General features: G+C 42.7%; 1 protein-coding gene across 1 annotated transcript; it reads right to left on the bottom strand.

The window, feature by feature from the left end:
* Positions 1–3348: 3348 nt before the first annotated feature.
* LAMP3 (lysosomal associated membrane protein 3) lies at positions 3349–24308 on the bottom strand. Its single transcript, XM_074834162.1, has 6 exons — positions 24195–24308; positions 18888–19663; positions 17413–17535; positions 14089–14140; positions 12031–12198; positions 3349–8356 (listed from the first exon to the last, which is right to left on the bottom strand). Exons 1-6 carry the CDS (start codon positions 24238–24240, stop codon positions 8217–8219), a joined length of 1305 nt encoding a protein of 434 aa, XP_074690263.1. The 5' UTR covers positions 24241–24308; the 3' UTR covers positions 3349–8216.
* Between the last annotated feature and the right edge of the window lie 346 nt (positions 24309–24654).

Genomic DNA, 24654 nt, shown 5'->3' with positions numbered 1-24654 from the left:
ATAAGTATTTCTAGTTGCTGTTCATATGTTTCACAGAAGGAATACACAAGCTATCAATTGTAATTGTGGTAGTATTTAACATGTCTTACATATTCTCCATACTCTGAAGCATTAGCACAGTTTCTTACATAAAGAGCATTCTTGGTATGCAGGCAATATCTGCTTGTTCCACTGATGCTTTTTTAACTTGGCATGATGACCTCTGACACCACGGGCTGAGTGGTAGTAGGTTGGACACCAGATCAGCTTTGGGAAATAGTATGGTCCCTTGAACCTGACCGCAAGAGGCGGTGGGCTCAGCACCTTCTCTAAAGAGAAGATTTAGAAACTAATCTATTAAGTGAAGCTACAACTTTTCCATAATTCATTCACTTTGTTCCTCAACATAACATGCTGACAGCATTGATCCTACTTCTGTCTCTTGAAATCCAGATTTTAAAAACTTTCAGCATGTTTAATTTTTCTCTGAACACAAGATGGCAGCATTTTATGTAGTTTACCATTGAACATTGCAAATTGCTGCAGATATTTTACGATATATAATAAATCCGAGGTTGTGGAGGAGTTTAAGCTTTGAACAGTAGAACTAATGGAAGTTGCAAACCCATTTATACTGCAAATCTGCTCTTGGTGAAGGGATCCTGCAAGCATGGCTTTTAGGGCTTGCAAAGTCAAGCCGGATCACCAGATTGTATATGCAGATGTTTGAAAATGCAACATAATAAAACTGAAATGCACAAAATAATAATTTTCTCACTGACACCAGTAATACACTTAATGTGCATGTACATAGAGGCACTGTGACAAACCTAGTTATGTACTGGATAGGTTGGACTGGCAACATTTTAAACTTTATTGTGGAAGCTTGGCATATTTTGAAAGCCACTTTACATTAATAATGGGAGTACTTTTCTCATTGTTTTTTCCATGAAATTGTGAACATCATAATTTGTTTGAAATATGAATCTGTTTTTCTTGAGGAGATGAAAAAAGTGTAATTCCATGGGAAAATGAATGAGGTTAAACATTGGCTGGACTCATGAATCACATTCTTCAGAAATCTCTGGGGTATAGGAAAGCCCCAGCAAAGCTGAGGTTCAAAACCAAGATCTGTGTCTCTAATCTGCACAGATTTTCTGACTCAGATTGAACACTTCCATTTTTCTCAACGGCCATTTATTTTGTTTCTGCATGTGGGAAATGCAACCTACTCCTTTTTAAAATTCAGAAGAAAGAGTTAAGTAAGAAACTGAGCCAATTAAATTATAATTTAATAAAATACTTGCGATCTACCAACTTCATAGGCAATAGGACTGGCAGAAAAAGGGAAATGCAGGTTTTGTTACATTTTGTGGCTAGCTGGGAAAGCCCAGATGCTGATGAAAGCCCAGGAGTGTGAGTGTTGCTGTGACTGATAAGCCTCAGACATGCATACCCCTGCATTATTGGCATGCAGTGGCCACAGTCATAGATGTGAGAAAGAATGTGTAGTCTCCCAGTGTCACTTTACTAGTGAGGGTTAACTTCATAGAAATCTTTCTCTCCTCACTCTTGTTATTTTTCTTCAAACGGATGCTTTAAAAAAATGCTTCTTTTTTCTTCTAGACATTGTGATGCAAAAATGTTTCTCCGGTGGATTTGAAACCTTTGTGCTTCTGGGACAGTCCATGGTGTGACTTACACATGGAAGGGTTTTTGCCTTAAAAGGAAAAATGGCAGACTGTTCCTCCATCTGCCATTAAACTTTTTAAAGAAAGAGAGAATTTGAGATATCCAGCAGCCTTCGAGGGTCCACTTCAGACCACCCCCCACCCCAAGGCAATGAACATGCAGAGGCCCCATCTAAATTATAATTCATCAGCTGAAATGCATCTCCCAAGTGTGTATTTACTAGATCAGCTTCTAAAACTAACATAAACAAGCCAGGAGCCTTGTCTACTAAATAGGTGTATCACTTAGGTGAGTGTGGCACCAAATCTAATATTGTACCAGGCCAAGCAGGTGCAAAAGAGCAGAGCAAACTGACCCCGCTCTCCTGGCAGCCCTGCTTTTCTACTGAAGGGCAAATTGAGAGGCTTGGAATGTTTTCACCTTGTCACCTGTAGCCCTTAAATTATCTATCATGTAGGGATGTGCACTGACACAAGAAATGGTAATAGCAAGTGAAGCATAATTCTGGTATTTTATCACTGAGGGAAGTTACTTTCTCTCTGCTGCCCTCACTGGCACTTCTCTATCAGGTTAAGTTCCTGAATCAGCTGCTGGCAGCAGAGAAGTTTTTCAACCCCATCTTTACCATGTCTTCTGCTTTCCTGCAATCCACCTAACAAACTTTCCTTCTGTAGCCATGAAGAGCATGACATGTGAGACTCATTCAGCCATTTCACACCCTTATCTCGCTCATCACAGAGAAGGTAGTGTCCTGTTTCCCCATCTGTCTGCCTACCCCTCTCTCCTAGCCAGCCCAGCTCTGTCATACAACCTCCCAACAACAGCCTTAGAGGCAATACAAGAGCCTCCACCCAGAACAGGGTCTGGCTGCAGTTATTAGCCAAACTAGATCTAGGCAGATTTGGTTTCAAGTTTCTCTGGAAAACCTTTAAAGATGAAGCTGCAGAATTTTTGAGTGGTCCCTTTTATTAAGAAGTTTACCTCATGCAGTTGTCCCACAGTTATATTTTAAGCTGGCTGTTGATGTCACAAACAGGAAAACCACAGCAAAGTCACATAGAATTGTAGAGTGGTTTGGGTTGCAAAGGACCTTTAAAGATCATCTAGGGCAGCCCCCATCCTTTGGGAAATTCCTTTGACCAACATAGAAGCTACTGAATTCTCAAGTTTATGTGTGGTATTTTCCAAGTTATTTATTTCCTCTAGTTTCTATACCTGCACACTAAAAGGATGCATTCTCCTCAAAAAACTTGTATCGTAATTCCTAAGATTATTATCTGTGAAAGCAGTTTAAACATGAAGTAACAAGCATCTATCACATCTACTGTGATTTATGGTCTGTGTTTATTGGACCAGTATGAAACAAAAAGAGATCTAGTTGTATAAAGAAACATACATAGTGAATTCAGACACTCTGGAAGTTGTGTGGAGATTAACAGAAAACCACATAATATTCTCAATACCTTTTTTTTTTGTTTTAATGCTGATGAAGCAAAGACAGAAATGTCAGATGAGCTGCCCAAGCCACAGAAGAAATAATCATCAAAGTTACAGTTAGGATATAAGCATATCTGTGTCTGTGGCTTGTGTCCGGAGCCCATAGGACCCTGCCTGTTTGATAGATTGTACTTGCAGTTTAAACAGTTTAGGTAAAAAAGCACTCGAGAGAGAAAATAATTGCACAGCAATGCACACTTTAATGACTAAATACAACCTTTATTACAGAAACACCAATAATAGAAAAATAAAGAGCATATCTTCTCATAGCAAATTAATTTTTAGGAAACATATATTGTAGCAAGCTAGAAGTGATCAACCAAACCATCTTCATACACTCAAGATGTTAATCTACATCTCCCTTCCTCTTTCAACCAGAATAACAGCTGTTTTTTAATTTGGACTTTGTCCACCAGAGAGCAAAAAGGACTGAAAGAAATTAAATCTTGCTTGCGATTTGGCTAAGTATGACATCATCATGCACATGGCTTGCCCGTGTCTGCCTGGAGTGTGCAAGGAACCATAGTGAATGGTCTGGGGTGAGAGCTGCAGCAGAGCGTCAGGGAGCTATAGGGATGTGCTCACCTTCTAATTTCTATGAGTGGCCGCACTGTATCCTGACCAGCACATGCTTGCAGGCAAGTTAAGCATAGCTTCCCTGATGGGATGCATCATGTCATCATGATCAATAGCTTCTGGTTCAGGGGTGGGTTGATCTGAGTCTGGAACTGGGGAAAAGGGTGAGCTGGGGGCTCAACATCGCTGGTCACTCGGACCCAGCTGCAACCTTGCCCCTCCACAGCAGACTGTGCTCTTCTCTCTGCTCTCTGGGTACATGGGCTCATGCTGACCATATAAAGGTTTTTGGCATACAGAATTTTAGGGCAGGTTGGTTGGTAATCCTCTGTCCCAAGCACTGAGCAAGTTGCTGAACAAAGGTCTGACTATGGCAAAGAGCAGCCCTGAAAGGGAAGCAATCTGCCAAGCTTAGAAAATACTGTTTTCATTTGACACCCATATCGACAGGAAGCAAATAAACTGTGAACTGCTGTGCGTGGTATAACTATTATGGCCCACCTAGTGTACAACTAGTTTATCATAAGAGCTGCTTCTTTGTACTGTGCTCTTTTAGGGACTTTTTGCTCAAAATGTTTCCTCAGACAAGATGTTTAAAAAAGAAAGTCTGGCAACCAAGAGCAGTTACACCTATGGAATCTTCCCACTGGGAGGAGGACCTGAAAGCAACTCCATCAGATAAAAAAGTGCCAGCCAAATATCTACCTAAATTCTGGCAGAAAATATATACAGGCATCAGCTTTAAAAGTTGCACATGGCAACTCGGGGAGCAGCTGGGCTGTCTAATTCTAATTCAGCGTTAAATTCAGAGAGACAACACTCCCTGCTATGCTGGCATGCTGACACGCATCCCTGCTGCAGGCTGTTTGTGTGTTTTGTGGTCAGGGGAGGAGGTGACGGCACGCAGGCTCAGCTGCAGGTGGGAAGAAGGTTGTGCTTTGGGGCTGGGATCTCCTGATGCAGTAAGGAATTCTCCAATGGATCCTTTACTGCTGTAAAGCACTAACTTCATTGGATTGATTTTGCTGCATGTTGGCAGCATTTCATAAGAGCATCCAGTTGGTTCATCGGTTTATATCACATGCACTTCACCTGTGCTGTTTAGAGCAAGCCCAGAGTATTATTCATCTAGAAAGGGCAGTATGCAGCTTCATAAAAATAACAAACAAATAATAGCAATAAAAAGCATAAGAACAAATCGGGTAAACCTGAATCCAAACATTGTCCAATACCAACAGTTTGATTCACTGTAGAAAGAATAAAGTGTGGGGAAAAAAACATTAACCTTGCATCATTGGTAAAAATGCCAGAGGGTGTCACAAGATTAAACACAGATTTATCAGTCATTAAGAACAGTCTTCTCTCCTCATGTTGATATCAGACGTTAAAGGACTGAATATTAACGTAAAGAGATTTTTCAGAACATATCAAAAAAATGCTATATCCATATCAGTGGAAGTAACAAACTGTACAGATCATGCAACCCAACAATCCAAGGAACATGTGAAATAGGACTTAGTTTTCAAGGGGAAAGATGTCTTATTGATCAGTAGTCAGAACATCTTAGGGTCAGGTCATGTGTGGTGCTGAGCTTTTTAGGCAGCGTATGTTGTTAAAATGTCCACATGTAATGGTTTGGGACAGTAACATCACTACTGCATACACGGGCTCATTTTCAAATGGAAGCTCTTCCATATATTTACCTTTCCTGTTGGACATCTCATCAATTTTCTTGTGTTAAAAAAATTAATGTTTTAATCGAGTATAAAAATCTGCTTTCTAAACAACGGATTGATAATATTAACTAACCCTGAGAACTAGAGGGATCTTAATAAGGCAAGGGCCTGGCCAATGCCACTGAGTTCAGTGGGCTGCATGTCCACTGATGGGGGGGGAAGGAAGAAGGGCAAAAATAAGCTAGCTAAAGTTCATTAAGCAATACTAACTGTGCTGGAACCTTTCACAAAGCAATAATTGAAATACTCAGATTGCAATTTGAGTATTCAACTGAATCCATATCAAAGGTTTGAAAGTTTTGTATTCTCTTACTTGCGCCACTCTACCTCACAATCGTTTTCAACTGCCTCCCTTGCTCACGGCTGGTTCTGACTTCTGTCTTACATTTCTGCAAGTGCAAAAGTGCTTCAAAATTGTCTTTATCTTATTTACTGGTTCATTCAGACTTAAAGGGAACATTTCTGGAGACTGTTAATGACTTGAACAGCTACATATTATGTTGATTATGGAACAGTATGACCATGTTTCCTGCTTGACACAGACCAGCATCTTCTAGTAATTAGTGGAACAAAAGGATTTATTTTCTTTCTTAATTTAAATAAGTAAACTTTCAATGGTTAAATACTGGTAAAATATCAAAACTATTTTTAAAATGCTTAAGGAAAATTGAACTCACAAGATATTATCATCAGTTTTACCTAGTGAAAATTACCTAGTGAGGTTCCATCATCACTAATAATTGCTCAGGATCTGGGCCATAATTAACAGAAATTAAATTAGCTCCCAGAATTTCTATTTTGTTTAGATCCAGATTAAACTAACAAGGAATTTTTGCAGATGACTTCAGTCTTTCTTTTGTTTAATGGGTGCCATTCCACAGTCCTTTTCCAGGCAAAACTTTTATTGGTAGAATTTAAGCCATAACCCTCACTCCTAAGGGGGAACTGTGCTCTTATTTAGTATTATTTTCTCTTTTGTAAATGTTTTTATACATAAATTCTTATCATTTTGATGTCATTTGCTGCAGTGAACAGATTGTGTGGTGTGTGGGGGTGTGTGTGCGTGTGAGCACGTTTGTGCATATGTTTAGCTTTGCAAATCTTTTGTGACGAGATTTTCCTTGTTACAACAAAGAACATGAACTGAACTTAATCTCAAAAGCAATTACTACTTTCCTGCCTTCATCATTGGCTTAGAGGAAACAGACTATAGAGTATATGAATTAGTGTGCTTTAAAGCAACTCCAAATTATTTCCATATGAAAATCCAGCTGCTCAGCTGTGAGCACACTGGATAGCATTCACTTTTGGGCAGAGAATTTGTCCAAGGCCTGTGCAAGCTTTTATTTCCCATAGAAGCCTTGACCATACAGCGTCAGTGGATTTCCATTTGCTCATGGACCTTGTGCAGGTCTGCCACAATTGTGGCCACTTAATCCCAGGCACGTTTAGTGAGCGTGGTATTTTCCTGGATTAGGAGAGATCACAGTGCTGCCATCTCAGTAGAGGGACAGTTACTGAGTTCAGCGGCGGTCACTGTAACAGGTTCATGTCTGAATAGGAAGTGGGTGATTCATGAGCTCTCACAAGACCATGAAATATTAAGCTCCTTGAACTTATCAAGCAAATTCATCCCAGTGCCCATCTATTGCTCTGGCAACCTTAGCACTGGCCCATGTGTCAGAGTGCTTTCAGAATCCTCATGTTAGCTTTCTCCATGTGGTGTTACAAACGTGTGGCAAAGGGATGCTGTGCCTTAAGCACCGATTGCCAAGTGGGGTGGCTTGGCCTGGTGTGGCAGATGGATGGAGTTACCGCCTCTAAACGCCTGCCCAGTTCTGCATAGACATCTCAGCTGCCTGTCAATCAGCTCCTGAATTGTGCAGTTTGCAGTATAACACTTCAGGATAAATTTACCAATGTCAGATTGCTCTAATGTGCTGTGCTTTATGAGGCTGCAGTTCAAGAATTATTGGCAAGAAGTTCAGACATCTTTGCAGTAGGGCTGACAAGAAATGACAAGTGATAATTTTGGCACATAGTGGTCAGGCAGACCGTGTATGACCTCAGTTGGGTAATCTCTTACTTGCATACACAATCACTGGAAACTAGAAAATTTTCTAAAAATACTGCCTCCAGAGTAAGAGTCACATACTACCACTGCGTCTTTGCGAAGGGCTTAGTAGGAAAAACCCAAGAATTTACGAAGTGTAACCCTGTAACAGCACTGGTGACAACTTGCTTGTCACACTTACACTTGCCCTGAGACTTCAGCGTACACAGTGTTCCTGCAAGGCTTTCACTGAGCTCTGATTTAACACCGTTGTCTGTAGCTGTGGACCTCTGTTTTATTCACTTGAAGGTCACATCACTAGATTAATCTGTTTTAATAAATCTAAATGCTATCTTTACCAAACCTGATAGATTTTCTGTGGGATAGCAATATTGCTCACTTTAAGCTATTTTTAGGCATTTGATTTAGGTGGTCTGAAATGCTTCTCACTTTGGGCCTCTGGACTCCATCTAAATTAGATGCCAAGAATAGCCTAAAGTAGATGGTGTGAGTTCTCTCCTTCCAACCTTAAAGAAATCACTTCCAGAAATATTCATTAGCTTTAAACACATGCTGTCATCCCACTTAAAAATATGGCTTCAGGACAGTGAGATTGCCAGGTAGAAGCTAAAACTCCTGTGACTTCTCTACTTGCTACACACATTTGGAAGTATAAGGGCACCTCAGATACGTTGGTATCCTTGATGCGGTTTTCTTCTGGAAATCAGGAAAATGGCAAACCCAATGACAAGCAATCCCAGGATACTCAGGCCAACCGCGATGGGAGCTGCTTTGCTGTTTTTATCAGCAAAACATTCTTCTTCTGAAATAAAAAGATCAGAGACTGTGTTATAGCAGAACACTGCACTCATAGACTACACATCTATGTTCCAGAAAAGTTAGCAAATACAAGCCAGAAGTTCTCAAAAGCGTGTTTTCTTTTTTTTTTTTTCCTTTTTCCTGAGCTATACTTATCACATTTTTACCTGTGGTGAACCTTATCTCAGGGAAACAATATTTGCCCCTTTCAAAATAGCTACATGGTTCACTGGAGAATGCTCTTTCATGTCTGCAGTAATTGTTTTACCACCAAGATCAGTACATACACAGTAGGAGGCTTTCTTGCTGATAGCAGATGTGGAGCATCACACCACGAAGTGCAAGTCTAAAAATAAAGAGCATGGACAAAAACTGCTCCTATGTGGCATCTAATTGCTTCTGCCCAGTAAAAACAATGAGGCCAGAGAAGGGAGCCCATAGTCCAGCACACCATTAGCGCAGCAAGGATCCTAGTTAAGTCAGTGTTTCCTAAGAAAAATCAAATTCTAATTGTTCTCTGTGTTTAAATCAGAATATTTGTGGATAATTGTGACTAACTCAGAACATCAAGAGATTAGGAAGGCAGAAGCCTTGGCTTAGTCCAGGGGGGTGCTTTAGCAGTACCATTGTAATTTTATTGTACGTATGATGATATCAGAAAAGGTTTTGACACAAATAATATCTTTTAAGAACCATCCAAAGATACTTTCACTCCCAATATACCTCTTAGCTACAAAAGGGGCAAATCCTGACTTCTTCAGCCAGTCCCTACCCAAATGAATATTCAAGTCATCTTTTGATTAAATGGAAACTCATTACTTAAAAATAAACTTCCAGACTGGGGTAAATCAGTGGCTTTCCTGTGGAGAGACTGCACCATCTGGGTCACTGACATAAATGGAATATTTACCCAAGTAACAATGGCAGGATCAGTCTCAAATTCACAATACGAGTGTGAAGTGAACTGGGAGTGAAGGCAAGGTCTGGGAATGATCACTAATGTGTTATCCCAGAACTGGATCAGACCTACATCTTCCATCTGATCTGTAGGAATGGTCCTTCCTTGGGCTCCAGAGAAAGAAAGACCTCCAGGACGATGCGCTGAGTGGCACCTGAGTAGCAAACTATTCTCTAAGTAGGGTAGTTTGATCAGCTAAACCCCACAGTATATCCCAGCCCTGCAGTGAATCCAGTTTATACCCAGGTTATGAGGGACATCCAACACCCTCTGCCCCTTTCACTCCCTGTGACTGTTCCAAAGCAGATTTCAACCACACTCTAAGACAAAAACCTCTGTTGTCATTGTCTAATTCTGATGACTGTACTGGCCCAGACTGTAGCTTAGCTTGGGCTTTTGCCCAATGGGAATCTTTATGCCGATGGCGGGCAGTTAGCCCAGGGAGCATGTGGAGTACATGACATCATGTCACAGCTCCAGAGACTCCACATGGCTCTCCCCAAAATCTGAACCTCTTCTCCTCTGATCCAGATGGTGGTTTCATGTGATGCCACAAAGCCAAAGGCATCAGCATTCTACTAGATGCTGCCTTTTAAAAGCTTTGGTTAATGTAACCTGCTGTTAAGGAAGTGAGCTGAAAAGTATTTGCATTTGAGTATTGCAAAAGCCAGAGATGTTTGAATTGGCCATTTTGATTTGACAAAACCTTGGGCTATGAACTCTAGGGAACTGTTTCTGAAATACTGAAGTGCAATTCAGAAGACGCTTTTACAGCTTTCCGGCCTCAAACAGGCCAAGATACTAAAGTAACACTGCTGCAGTCTGTATAAAATTGTAAGGAACTTGAAACCAATGATCATCAGTGTTTTCTTTTTCTTCCCCTTTTAAAGATAAGCAAATCAGGAGCAGCAGAAGTGAAACTACCAGTCTTGAGACACTTGAGGGGAGGAGACTGGTGATGTGTATGGAGTCATTCCTTCACTGGGGATTTTGTCTTTCAAAATCTGCATATACAGCAGAGGTACGTAACAGTTTCATAACTATTTCATGGCCACTGGGGAATTATTTCAGAGGTAGTAGCTGCTTTCTCAGCCCTTTGATTAAGAGCAAAAGTAATTTAATTTTGTATTTGGTATTGCTTAGCAGAGATTAGTCTGACCTTTGAGGGGGTGGGGGAGAGAGAGAGAGAGTGTGTTTTTAAGCTCTGTCTCCGCTAGAGGTGAGGCTATACCAAAAGCCATAACTGAACTCACTCGTTGTACAAATTTGAATGGAAATGTGTGGACCAGATGGGATCCCACGAGTTGTTCCAGCTCAGTGTTATGCCATGAAAAAAATCTTCATGAGAATGAAAGCATAGATTGGTTTCTCAGTGTGGCTTTTACAAACTTAACGAAAAGTATGCAAAAAAAGGTCCATGTCTTAAAAAAGCCCCAAATGTTGTTTCTGATTATATTCCTTTTAGAATAAGAAAGGCAGCCAAAATGGTGAACTAACAAAAGAAGAATCACTCAAACAGAGCCAAACTGAGTTAAAAGACAGATCTAAAGTAAAAAGAAGAATACAGGGGCAGTATTTTGTAAGCATGCAGAAAGTCAAATGTCAGAAGAAGGGAATGTTTTCTTAGTGCATCTGAAGGGCTGGAGAGCTGACAAGCCTATCTGCCCACCTGAGTTCCTCTATGGAAACACCCTGAGAGGAAGTCACAGAAATGTGAAGAAGTACAATTTGAAAGAGACCACAGGGTCCCATCTAAATCCACCTCTCTGCTTTCTGTACGGTCTTTCATGCACCTCATAAGATGTAAGGTGATAGACCACGAGAACGTCCATACTGTGGGACATGGGAGTTTCCTGATGCACCCAGCAGACCTGGACCCCACCGCCTGGCCAGGTCCTGGCTGCATTGCTGGACAAGAAACAAGGATGACAGCATCTCATTTCCCTGTGGAAGGAACCCCAGGTGAGGGTGTAGGGAAGTTGTGATGAGCCCAAATACATTCTCCCAATGTGTGTAATCCAGAGACCAGGGGAGTCATACTGGTCTGTCTCTGTCTTTTACCAAGCTACATGGTTGCCTCTTTGTAGCTGTACTCAAGAAAAGACAAATTGCAGAGATGAGCATCGCATTTAGTTCTGAAACTGGGAGCATGCCAGTCGTGCTCCTTCTCAGGAGCACATTTCATCATGTCTAGACACAGCTGCTCTGAAAGTATCAGCCTGCATTCACAAGTGTCCCTTATTAGTTGGAAGTTTTGCTGCTGCAGCTGTGGGACATCATGAGTGTCAAAAGCCTTTCAAAATAGCTAAAATATGACTATATCGAGAACAGTGACCTTGAACTGAACATATTAGGGGCTTGGGCAATGCAATGGTGGTGAACACACCTCCACTTACTCTGGGAGAAAATGGGTGAAGAGTAAAACTGTGGTGTTGAACATTTTTAATGAGAAGATGAAACAGAAGGTACTGAATGCAGGAGGGAAACTTTTCCATCTTCCACAGATATTAGCACTGTGTTGAAAATGGCTCAGAAAGGGTGAGAATACAGCAGCGGGCAGGTTACATTATTTGGGAACTATTAGAAAGCTGTGACTGTGCTGTAGGTGTAACAGGATCACCACATGTGTATGGTTGTAATCTAGCAGATTATATCTATCAGACTACCAGAGTGCTGACATGTAGATCTTGGAAGGGTGGAAAGCGTATCCTTCTACTTACCTTTTCCAAACTGGTTACCAACAATATCAAACGCCTGCAGGTGCATATTAACAAAGAGTAGCTGGAAGTTCTTCTCCAAGCGGAAGGTTTGCTTGCTGGCACACTTAAAGGAACTCCCCAGCTTTGTTGTAAACAGCTTCTCATGTATGGCTGCATAGTAAAGCATACCTGGAGGCCATAAACAGAGACAAATGAGAATCCACACTAACTGTTGAAACCAACATCTTTCTGAGCTAAAATGGAGGATCCCTGGTGCTTTAGCAGAGCAGCAGCCACAGATGTGACTAAAACATGGACATTTTCCCCATAATCTATCAATTACATTTCTTCCATGTTTTAATGAGAGCTGAGCTGGGCAACTCAGCTCAGCTTGGGTCTGAAAAAGTGGCTAAAATTTCAGATGCTTCTTCAAATCATATTTTAACAACCTGAGTTTGCAAGAGGGGGTTAGGACTCTCACGGGAGCAGACAACTATCTTAGGTCTTCAGCATGGCTGTTACCAGACAAAACAGAGATATCATCTCTAGCATGGGAATTTGACATATCTAGTCTCTATTGCTTTAGGTATTAAATATGTTTTTAACCATATTTCAGTGTCACAGTACCTTATGGAAAATATGGCTCTAGTTCAAAGCACAGAAAGATCTTGTAACGTTTACGCATATCCTCCTTGGAAAGCAGATATATGAGTTTAAGACAAAATCATCCACATCGTCAATTCAGCATCACTGTATCTCAACCACAACTGCTAGCATAATAGTGTGCAGCATACTCCTGGTCCTCTTTGGTCAAAATCAGTACACCAATGTGTATTGATACAGTTAATTCAGGAATTTTTATCTTTGAAAAGATACAGGCTTGTTCACTGCAAAAATACTGCTGGTGGACTGTGAAATGGCAATATTGGGCAGAGACAAACAGCCAGGGATAGCCAGATCTCTTGCCAGCATCACTGTGGAGGACTCAAAATATATTTGAGGATTTTAAAATTTATGATTAAGCTGATTAGTTTGTATTTGCTGCAGTTTGTGCTTAGCAATGCACAGGAAAACTCTGGTCATTTAGACTGAGAACATCCCTAGGAGACTGTCTTTTGGATCAGCTTTTCTTTTACTTTAATTGCTGTAGATCAGAATAGGCTCCACTTGAGTTAATAAAAGTGCTCATCAGTGAGAAGAAAAATAGGCACTGGGCTTCCAAAAAGCTCAGTGCTATTAGGACACACCTAGTCGAGTTCCTGATTTGTTTTTCTTCTTTCAGGGACAAAAGTCAATCCAAATATTATGAGTAACAAATGGAGAAGTGACATAATATAGTTGTTAAGCTGTCACAGATTTGATATATTGGGAAGAATTTGTGCAAAATTAACGTCAGAGAAAATCTGAAGTGATGACTCAGAATTTTTCTCTCTGACCTAAATGATGTTCTCTTAGCATTTCTTGGGACATAGGATCTGGGGCAGTTCCTGACTGTTCAAATGGGGAGAATCAGGGCTATATAACAAAAAGAAATTCCTATCGCCTGAGAAGAGCACAGACAAGGTCTAGGATTTCAGGATGGTTTGAAGAACCTCAGCCTGTGTCCAGTTCTTATTTTTGCCAAACCAAAATGTCAGATATGCCGCCTCTCCATATTGGTGCATTTGAAATCTGTATATAGCTCTGCATTTCTGTGATCCAGATACCATATTCATTTAGTTTGCTTATTAGATTGGAAAGACACATGCAACTGAACCAGAGTCACAGCATTTTTGTGTGTTTGCAGATAAAAACTTCGGGGACTCTTTTGCATCTTAAATTTAGGTTTGAAGTAATCTCTATTCTGAAAGAGGTGGGGCAGGGAAAGATTTTGAGGACAAAAGGAAAACTGAACAATTCTGATGAAACTGTAGCCCCGTCCCTTCTCTTCCATTTTCATACCATAAGAATCAGGTGAATGACACGTTGATAGCCTGATAAAACACAAAATTTGCAAAATCCAGTGTTTTAAAGATATGATAGCCTATCCTATACCCAGAACAGTTTGATATGAAATTAAGACAGTGTAAAGTCACTGACCTTCAGACTGTAATCTGGTCTCGATTTTACTGACATAGTATGTTGGAGTTTGCTGCAAAAGAAGATATATCTTTATTTGTAATACATCCTCATATTTGTGAAAAAAACACAGTTCACCACTGCAAAATGATCACAAAGAATTTCCCAAAGAAACACATTTTAAAACATGACCTTCAAGACCCAAGAACCAACTTGCTTGGATGCATTGCTTTTTCTTTTCCAAATCACTCCATCTAATAGCTAAGAAGCTGGCGTAATGCAGCAGTCTCGGCTACATCATGAATTCTGCTCAGTTCAGTGAAACTGGACCACGCAGGCGTCATTTTACAGACGCTGCTCAAGCTACAGCGTGAGACTTGTGGTAACCAAAAGTAGGAGGGAATTAAGCAAACATTGCACAAATTAACAGGCATGTGATAAGGCCATTTTATTGTTATTCACCTGTTCTGCTTTCACTGAGAGTCCCTACCATGCTCTCCTGAGTAAGCCTGCCCTGAACTAGTCCAAGCTGACCTGCAGGCCGACTGCTTGCAGGACCTAAGCCCACACCTTTAGAAGCATTCATGACTCTCAGCGCTGCAGTGCACTTTATGCATAGATGCCCTTCATGTGAGCAAACTGTAGAAAGCAGCAGTGCTTCTGTGCTGATCATTATTTTGAACTGGGAGAAGCCAGCAGCAGGCTGAGCGCTGGGAGCTCCTCTCATGGTAGCACCACTCATTTCCTAGTTTGGCTGCCAACAGCAGTCACTACAAATGAGGAAACAGCAACCTGGACGTGTAGGGGAGAAATAACTGTTCTTTCCACCCTGCTGACACTGTTGGTTCTGGCTGGCTTTTTTTCATATGCCTACAGACTGCTGACATAGAAAGCACCTAGTACAACAGCACAGAGCAAAATTTCCAGCAAAGTGTCCTGTCTGCATGTGCCCCGAAACCCTGGTGCAACCTGAACTCTGTCTTCCCCTGGACTGTCACAAAGTGAGAGCCAGCCCTAGGAGCTTTTCCCTGGTAGCAGTGTTGGAGTATAATGTGAGTCTTTATGCAGCAGTCCTACTATTCATTTTAATTCCAGCTGTGAGCACACTGGGACTGGTAAGTGCAGCTGGTGGATAAATGGCAGCAGACATGAATATCTCCTGTGCGGCCAGTTTGAACATTATGCAGTTTAAAAGCTGATAAGACAGATTGGGAAAGTTTAAGAAAGAAATACACCAGAGAAGAGGTTCTCAGCATTATTCCTACTTAAAGACATAAACAGGTCAAATATTACCAATTTTTGGCAGCAGCACTCTGTTCTGTTTGGCCACAGTTAATAACTTTGCTTGGGGAAAACATCTGCTCCTACTTCATGTCTTGTGGGTTGGTTACAGAACTTCCTTTTTTCAAGTTCTTTGCAAAAGGCAGCTGGCAGTGGTGAGTACTGAGCCAGCCGTTCACCTCCCGCTACCCCGCACCAGCACCGCAGCCCCAGGGCCTGATCCAGCTCCTCTTTCACCAGTGAAAATCAGAGGTGCCACTGCTGGAGCACTCCTGGTTCAAAGCAGTTAGAGAGGGTGTGGGGGCCAAACACATAAAAAACAGCAGCAAAATGATTTCTTATTAACTTGAATTTCAAAGAAGCCTAAGCTGAGCCCTGCTATGCTCTTCAGGCTTATCTTTAAGTGAAGGGTGGGTTGTCTAATGCTGTGCCAATAACCACCTTTTTCAGGGCAAGACAGGTCAAGTACCTCCTAAAGGTTCACATCACTCTCCTTAGCACTGCCACAAGCTGGGGCTTTCATGGGTACTTGAATCACCAGCCTTTTTCTAAGGATCCTTGTAACAGAAAAGGCTCCCACTGTTGCAGGAAGCATACATTTAAAGCAAACACTTGAGGTCTGAACTGATCCTTTGTTTTAAAACAGCTCCTTTATTTTTTACCTCATTTTTCCTCTGTAGTTTTTAGAAAACTTTCTGCCATAAACTAAAATCAAGATGATTATTAATTGAAATCTTTTCTCTGCTCAAGCAGTATTGAATCAGGTGTGGTATAATTTGCTGTTGCCTCTTGGACTTTCTATGGAAGTGACTGATTAGCCATTTGTACTTTTCTTAATTGTCACTAATTTGAGCTTGGGACCAGGTTGTAAGATTGATATTTGGCTCAATTAACTGAAGGACACAGAGCAGCGATGGCCAGATGCAGCTCTGAACTGCTATGGAGCTCCAGGACATGGCTTCAATGCACATTACACTCAAGAGTTTGATGGGATCCAACCTGTTCCATATTCCTCCCTGCCCATTAATGACTTTCTACACAGTATTGTCTTTAGCCCTGCTGGCATCACCATCCAGCCCTCACTGGCTTTCAGATAAATAGTACTGCGTGCTGCCTCCCAAAATGTGTAAACCATGTAAATGTCTGAGGGAGCAAGAGGATGGCTGCATGCAGCTATTTTCTGCTGTGGTTGTAATAGCAGCAACACTCTTGGTAGCTTATGTTAAAGCCCCGTCCACAGATGATGCAGTCCCAGTGGGGAACGTTAGTATCAATAGACACAATGTAGAAAAGAAAGCTCATTTTCCCACTGTGTAAGCAGGGCCTCTCTCTTGCCCAAGTTTCTGTGTGTACTTGTTATGTCTCCATGGTGTGGTGCATTTTAAGGGCACTTACCTACAATTTTGTTGTCGTAGTTCACTTGTTTGGAATTTTCCACTCAAAAATCAGATGAAATTAGGCCCCTTCAGCTGCAGATGGACTGTGGCTCCAGAGCACTTACAATTGCCCAGGCTGCCCTTTGGATTTAATAACCACAGCTGGCTTTTGGCTGGGCAGTTGTCATACTTGGCATTTATGGGAAGCAAATAATTGACCTCACCTCCATTCAGGTGGTCCCTGAGACACCATTTCATAAGAGGAACTTGACAGTGAGTCAGAGCTCCTGGCACACACACCTTGTTCCTGCACAGGGACTCCAGTCCCAAACCCACTCCCTCTGTCCCGCTCCAGTGCAAACAGCAGACCCAGCCTTCCCACCCACTAGATTTTTACCTATGTAAAAATGAGTCTCAGATTTTGCTTGGGGCTATTTCCAGACTTTGTGCTGCTAGATGGGTGGCTTTAACAAGTGGCCTCCAAAGGTCTTTTCCAACCTGAATTAATCCATGGTTCTATGATTCTAGACTCTTGGGAAGGGCAGGAGTAATCGTGCCTTATATACAGGTGGAAAACTAGCATAGAGATGGATGAAATGCCTTTTCCCACAGCACAGCCAGATCAAAGGCAGGCTAAGTTCCAGCTCCCCAATCCTAAACACTCCTTCCCTCTAAATGCAACAATTACCTTTACAAAGGTGAAGTTTATAAACCCTCCGCTGAAAGTTATGTTCAGCTCAGACTGCTCTGTCCCACAGCTTCCAGACGTCTGTGTCGCATTGGGGTTGACAGCCATGTACTCCATCCGCTTCTGTGGAGAGAAGAGACATTGCAGGGCTGCTGAAGAGGAGGGGGGGAACTTAATAAGAAACACACAGAGATGTATAGCTGCTTTTTTTTTAACCCCAGACAGGCTCTGTGTGGCTGAATGAACAGGCCAGTGGTGGTGGCAGCCTAATTGCTGTCTGCCAGGGCCATTCCCCACTCATAAACCAACACTAACTAGTGCTTCTCTGACATGTCCCCGAGCTGTTCCAGTGCATTAAGCTGGCAGAAAATAATAGTTTTCTGCTCATTCGGTGAACTGATATGATTCAGAGCACGGTCAGAGGAGCACCAGTGGTAATTTAAAAAGAGAGAGCAGTGGGAACTTGTGCCTGAAGGCAGAGGAAAGATCAAGACAGAAGCAGGCAGGGGTTAGATTGGCTTCGACATATGATGCTCCTCGTATCACCCCAGCCTCCTCGTTATGTCCTGCACAGTTCATCTCAAGCATCGGCCAACCCACGTTGGAGTCTGAAAGGAGAGCTCTGCAGCCCTGAATAGAGTTTGGCTCCCTCAGTCTTATCTCAAACACACCTTACTTTTGTAATAAACATCTCAGTGTGGTCTGGTGAGGTTGGGAATCATGCTCCCTGCCTGGCTTTTGCCAGGATGAGGGATGAAAATTACTTTTACCAACATGAGATACTCACCCCATGTTAGAAATATTCAGACCCCAAACAAGAATATTTAGATTTGTAATGGGGATGGCTCAAGGCATATGAACTCCAGAGCCTGAGGATGTAGCCACACATATTGTATTCATGGAGGCTACAAAACTGTAAGTCTGAGGCACATAATCACCATTTTGGGTTTGATGACATCTTTTGCTGAATCATTCACAGTGGATCACTGCTAGGAGAGGTTACCAGCTCCCCAGCCCCCCTGCTCTGATCCAGTCTGGCAATTCTGTGATCCTAAAATCTCCATGTGTCAGCATCAAGACAACCCACCTCTGAATCCAAGTCTGAATTGACAATTTCTTGCCTTCATTGCAACTCGCACTGTCAAGCCCTTCACTGAAGTAAATTCAGATTTTAACTAGTCTCCCATTCTGGGAAACACAAATAATGCTGAAGGCTGATTTACCCCCCAGTATTGCTACCATATATACATCACTGAAATAAGAAAGCACCCATACACCCCACTGACATCATCATACAAGCCAAAGTAGAGCAGCTGAGATGCTGTGGCACAGAGAAGGCCTTAGACTGGTAGCAAACCACTTGTTTTTATCATACAAGCTAACTTCTGAAAACTGCTTTGAAAGAAGTAGAATAAATTCCAGCTAATGAAGAAACAGTCACTACAAAGCTCAGCCTTGTAGTGCTTCCACCTCACCGTCTGTGTATTTTGAGCCATCAGTTGCAAACCCATGACCGCTTTGACGCAGGTCCTGTTCCCACTGGAAACGGTGTATGTGCCAGTGGGGATGAGGGAAGGCTGCGGTACGAGAGTGGGTCTCACTGTCATCGTAGTAGATGGGATGGTTGTTTGAGTGCCTGGATGAATGGTTGTTGTGTTGGTCACGGCTGTGGCTGTTAGACTTGTATGCGCTGTTGTTTGATTTCCTGACCCTGTGGTGGGCTTTACAGTTCGTGTGGTGGTGGCTGTAGTGGTTATGGCAGCAGCTGTCATCTGTGTAGCTGGCGTTGTATGATTTATGGTTGTGTTTGTGACCACCACTGTCGCTTCTGTGCTCACATGTGTTCTGGCTTGCCTGGCTGAGGACATTGGTTGTATGGTTGTGTTCTTCACTGCAGGTGTAACCGTTTCCATTGCCTGGGTTGTAGTTGTGTTGTCTGCTGATGTTGTGGATACCACCGGGGGAGATTTCTGGCTGGTCACTTGTATGGTGGTTGTTCCTGCCTGGGCTGATGTGTGATGGCCTGCAGCTGTTGTTACCTGGCGCTGGTCTGTTGTCTGCACAGTTGTTCTATGGCTTATGGGTGTTGTTTTAAGAGAGCCTGTGCTGTTAAAATGAACTGTGGTGCCTTGATGGGGTGAAGAATGATAAAGGGAAAGTGGCTGAGCAGAAGTAGCCGTATGGTGGAAGGATGTGGTTTCTGGAGACAGTTCGACCCTGAGGGCCGCTTCAGCAAAGCAGGAGGAAAATGCTGCAAGGAAACAAGTAAGTCAGCAGTCTAGAAACTTTTACATTTAACATTTCTGTTAAATGATACCCACAACATAACTGCACTGATTTTGTTATCAAATGGATGATATGATTTTATTCTTCATTTGGCTCCAGTCATGAGAGGACAGTGAAAGCAGACATGCTGTAGGACTATCCATAACTTTTCACCACTCCCCCAATCTTCACACCTCTGAATATACCCATCACAGTGGAAGCACATTGGCTCCCAGCTTCCCACATGCTGCTTTTACTGCTGAAAAAGCCAGAGGATGCCAGAGGTGTGAGCAGACCTTTCACAATCCCCAGGCAGCAAAAGAATTCCCCTGCCGGCAGTAGTACAGCAAAATTTGCTAGAAGCAAATTATCAAGGTCTAAGGAATATGAAGTGGGTGCAACAGGTGACAGGGTGGTTGGTTACTTACCAACAAAGCATGGGGAAAGGGAACATTTTTTGTGTGTGTGAAGGAAGTGAGGCAGCGTAATGGTCTTGCGGTGATTCACAATAGTCTGGGAAACTGGTCTGGGAGACAGGGAAATTCCAGATACTTATTTATGGTTTTATTGTAGCTATGCCAGCTTGAACCCTGAAGTTCTTCCTCCTGGAAGGTACCCAAGGGGATGCTCCAAAGAAGGAGAGACCAGCCCTCTTAGTGATGGGCTTTCAGCAACGAGAAACAAGTTTCAGGCTACAGCATCCAGGGCCATTTTGGACCACATCTGAAAATAGTCGCAGCACCAAAATTACGCTTCCATCTTATAACATTTACAGAAACCTGTCCTTTGAACTGAAAAGAAAATATCTGGCTCCTAAATAACAAAGTGAAGAAAATGTGGTAAAAGTACACTGTAGAATAGATGAAGCTCACAACTCTTCTGCTTGAGTCTTTGACTGTGAATATGCAACAAGACTCTGTAAAGACAAGGTCAAGCTAAAAGAAATCATAAATCACTGACATATATGAGTTCCTTGATGTGCATGAAGCTTCAGGTGTAGTTAAATGCTTTACTGCCTAAATTAGGTGGAGGACAGAGATTAATTCTCCAGTTTGGAGACAGAAGGGACCCAAAGTCCAAGATAGCTCATATTTCTAGCAGTACAGCTCCACTGAGGATGCCACATCATGTTGTCTGAGAAGTTTGTTGTATGCTGGTTCTTCCAAAGAAATTTCTTATGAACCAGTGTCAAAGGTTTGTGGCAGGCAGGTTGCTGAGATTTGGATTTTAGGAACGATTAAGGCCAGAGGCACATTCAGAGTGGAAATGGCTGACATCTCACAAGCTCTTCTTCCTTTTATTCATTTATTTTCACTCAGTGTGAACAGAGATCTTCAATAATAGCTAAATTCACAAAATCTCACCATTTTACGATACACATAAACTAAGAATAATAAACCTACTGGGTTTTGAATCAAATTCAGGATCAAAACCAAAGAAATGAGAACAGATGTATAGATCTGAACCCACACCACAATTTTCGCTTAAAAATGGCTACGCTAGAGAAGAGCAGAAGTGTAGATGTATACTCCATATTCCTAAAATTGCCTAAAGTTTCACCTCTGTGCAGTACAGACTGCCAGTGTAGCTGTTATCATCAAAGAAGTGCAACAGTTGAAAAGCCACACAAATGACTGGACAGATCCCTCAGATTGTGAATTTTATTGGAAGGAACCTAAAAATGCCATAATTAATATCATACTTTAGTTAATTTTCTCACTTGCCCCTAGACTTTGCCACACCTGCTGGCAGAGTTGAAAAGCAGGTAACATCTCCTTCTCTGTGTGCCAGTGAAAAATCAGAGCAGTTGCCACATACCAGCTATAGGCAGTTGCACCTAAGTGTATTGGCACGATAAAAACAGAAAAGAAGAAGTTGCAATTTTCACTCTTCTTTCCCCTGTAAGACTGCAAACCAACCCACATTTAAATTTACACAAGTCTTAAATAGTCAGTACTTCTTAGTTTTTAGTTAACAGATTAGTTTCAATTACTGACCATCTTAAGCCATGGAGAAAAACATCATTTCACTGACACAGCTTTTTATGATATGACATTTCACCCATAGCTTTTAAATGAAACTTCCTTTTCTCCATTTCAACCTAACTATTTTTCATTACAGAAGCATTCAGCCTGACCGGGTCACTGAGGGGTAAAGTCAGAAATGTTTCTGGGGTGACCTATGGCTCGTGCTCACCAGGTGACCTCCCCAACCGCTCCTCTAGCCTCCCACAGCTCTCCCAAGCATTTTGGAGCTTCTGTCGGGGCACGGCCACGCTGCTAAACCTGTTGGCTTGAGTCATCTTCTCAAAAGGCATTTGCACACACGAGCTCCCAGGGATGAGTAAGGATTGCTCTCTGGTTGCACCTAGTGGTCTTGGCTCTTCTAGGGAGGCTGCTGGAGGTAGCTCAGTAGCTCTGCTGCGTGAAGGGGCAGGTGGGCCCATGGGCTGCCTGACCTACCCTCCAAGGAGGGCCTGGAAGGCTTCAGCACGGCTCTCTCCACATTGCAGCACTGCCGCGCGGGGAGCCTGGCGCAGCTCGGCCAAGGAGCCGAGTGGGGGGCCACTACAGCCCTTGTCACAGCTCTGCCTGCAAAAGAGGCCACAGAACAGCAGAGAATTGCAGCTCTGCATCCCCTGTTAGTCTCCTTTTTTTTTTTTCCTGTGAAGCCAGCTCAAAACTTCATATGACCAACGTTTTGCTTGAGGAATGCGTGTTCCCTGCAGTGTATCCTCCTGGAGCAAGCAGCTGCAATCCCCTCATCTCACCTCAGCTTCAGAGCTGTGCGTTACAAATGTCAAGGGCTGCGTTTCTGCCCGGTAAACCTCCATGCACACAACATTCCAGAACAAAATTCTCAGAAAAGGATCAGAGCAGCTCTCAGAAATTCACTGTTCCCAGCCTGGGCCTGGAGCCCCCATTTTCATGCTTTGGTGACAAGTTTCAGTCAATGCCAGCAAAGGAATGTCACCACTCTGCTCCCAGGAATTATGGTGGGAAGTGGAGTGCTCAGTGCCATGATCTGGCTGTGACATTTCTCAGCCTCCTGTCCTGTAATAGCGTGGGTGAAAAAAACTCTTGCTGAGCACTTTTTCCTCTTCTCACCTAACCACACACTCATGCTGCTCAGCCACCCAGCAGGTTTGTTCTGCTTTTTATGCTGCCCAGAAGGAACGCTCGTGTTTAGCTGGCTGATTTTGTGTGGACACAAAAACCTGACCCAGCTCCTACAATCACTGAAAACACTCTCGCCAGCTCCCGCTGCTTTGGTTTGAGTCCTTGAGGAACTCGAAAAGTACCAAGATTTCCTGAGGGGTTTCAGTACTGTCATAGTTTCCCTCCAACATAGGGGCAGTTTCTTAAACCTCCACCATCAGACCTTTATCCCTTAAACTCTAATTATGTTCAATTCCCTATCTGCACAAAAAGACTTGACTTAATAGCATTAATAAAACATCACAACAAATTACTAAAGGAATGATCAAAAATGGATAAGGAGATGAGGAAACAAGTTCTTTCTGGTCAAAAAGATGCTTGCTGACCACTGAGTTATTAGTGTTACTTATAGATATATTATAATAATTATATATATAAAAAAGTGTTACTTATTATCTCAGTCTGATCTTGCTCTCCTTTCGTGTATACATTTTGGGGCTACTTCAGCAGACTGGCTGCGAAGCGGGTGTGGGAAAGCAGAGCAGATACAGCAGGAGCTGCTTGTGGTCAAGTCCCTGGGTTGTTTCCCTGCTCACTGTGCTGGGAGGAGGACGGGGGTTGTTATTAGTGTGATCCCTGTATGCCGATGGCAAAACACACTGCAGAAATCCAGCTCCCCACCAGCGAGCTCAAACCTTCAGCCATTACACAGATTAAATCACGCTCCGTTCTCCTTCACCCAGCAGATGTTGTACCGCTGCGGGTGTTGAGGGATGACTTAACGTGCTGGGACACATCCTTGACCAGGCTGGCTCCACAGATTGTCACAGAGCAGCATTAAGGATTGAATGGTGACTTTGATGCAGTTTGTCATTGAGACAAGCCCCAGCCTGCCTCCTCCAAGCCCCCTGCCTCACTCTTGCTTTCCTGATCATGCTCTGCATCTTGCAATGCAGACAAACGACTTGAGCAACGCTCCCTTACTACTTCTTCTGCTTTTTCCACTCAAGACTTTGTCAGTTCTGGTGGTCTGGAAATTATTTTTAATTAAGAAAGGCAAACTCCAAAAAGTCTGCTTCTAACACTGTTTTGAGCTGACTCCATCACACAGAGTTTATGTCACCACAGAGTGCAAGGGAAAATACACAGGAAAACAACAGACTAAGTCTATACCAGCTGCAATTAAATGAATTTACAGTTATTTCTTAGCAGTGAGACTTTACTAAAAGCACCCTTTGTGCTAGCAACAAAACTATTTAAACTTTTCAGTCTGTTAGGTGCTGTCCTGGACTGCAAGGAAACAAAACTAGCATAGTCTATCTCATTTTTCTGATAGAAATGATGGAGAATATTACTCACCACAGGCAAAGGTTAGCAGGATGAACTGGCGTGTGCTCCTCCCCATGGCCAGCACAGCTGCAGGTCTGAGAGATGCTGCTTCTCACCGTGGAGCGGGTGGAAAGGAAATCAAGGTTTTCTGGGGACTGAAAAGTTTCACTTCATGCAGGGAGTGCTCAGTCACATGGCTGGAAAGGAGGTGGAGAGAGAGGGGGAGACCGATGCTTCTCCTCTGTACACTACCAGAGGAGGAAATAAATGATAGTTCGGAAAGAAAGTGAAAACAGAAAGGACTGCTGGGCTAACTGGGGGGAGGAGAGGCTCCCACTCTGCAGCTGAGACCAGGGGCTCTGCTAGGCCACGTAAAGCTTCACGCATCTCCCCCCAGTTTTGATAACCTGGTGCACACTGCAGCTGTACCCTAGCGGAGGGTTACAACCCTCAGCACTTTCCCTGTGTTCTTTAAAAAAGTACTTTCTTT

The sequence above is a fragment of the Strix aluco genome, chromosome 9, assembly GCF_031877795.1.
Source record: "Strix aluco isolate bStrAlu1 chromosome 9, bStrAlu1.hap1, whole genome shotgun sequence".
In the NCBI taxonomy this organism is placed as follows: domain Eukaryota; kingdom Metazoa; phylum Chordata; class Aves; order Strigiformes; family Strigidae; genus Strix; species Strix aluco.
The sequence above is the reverse complement of the archived record's forward strand: the minus strand, read 5'-3'. Positions and strand labels throughout refer to the sequence as shown.

Excerpts from the sequence above, each read along its gene's own strand:
- LAMP3 (XM_074834162.1), bottom strand. The coding sequence starts at position 24,240 with ATGGGGAGGAGCACACGCCAGTTCATCCTGCTAACCTTTGCCTGTG. Across the intron at positions 17,536-18,887 it reads TGGCTCAAAATACACAGACG|AAGCGGATGGAGTACATGGC; the intron begins GTGAGGTGGAAG and ends TTCTCTCCACAG. Across the intron at positions 8,357-12,030 it reads TGGTAACCAGTTTGGAAAAG|AAGAAGAATGTTTTGCTGAT; the intron begins GTAAGTAGAAGG and ends TTTTTATTTCAG.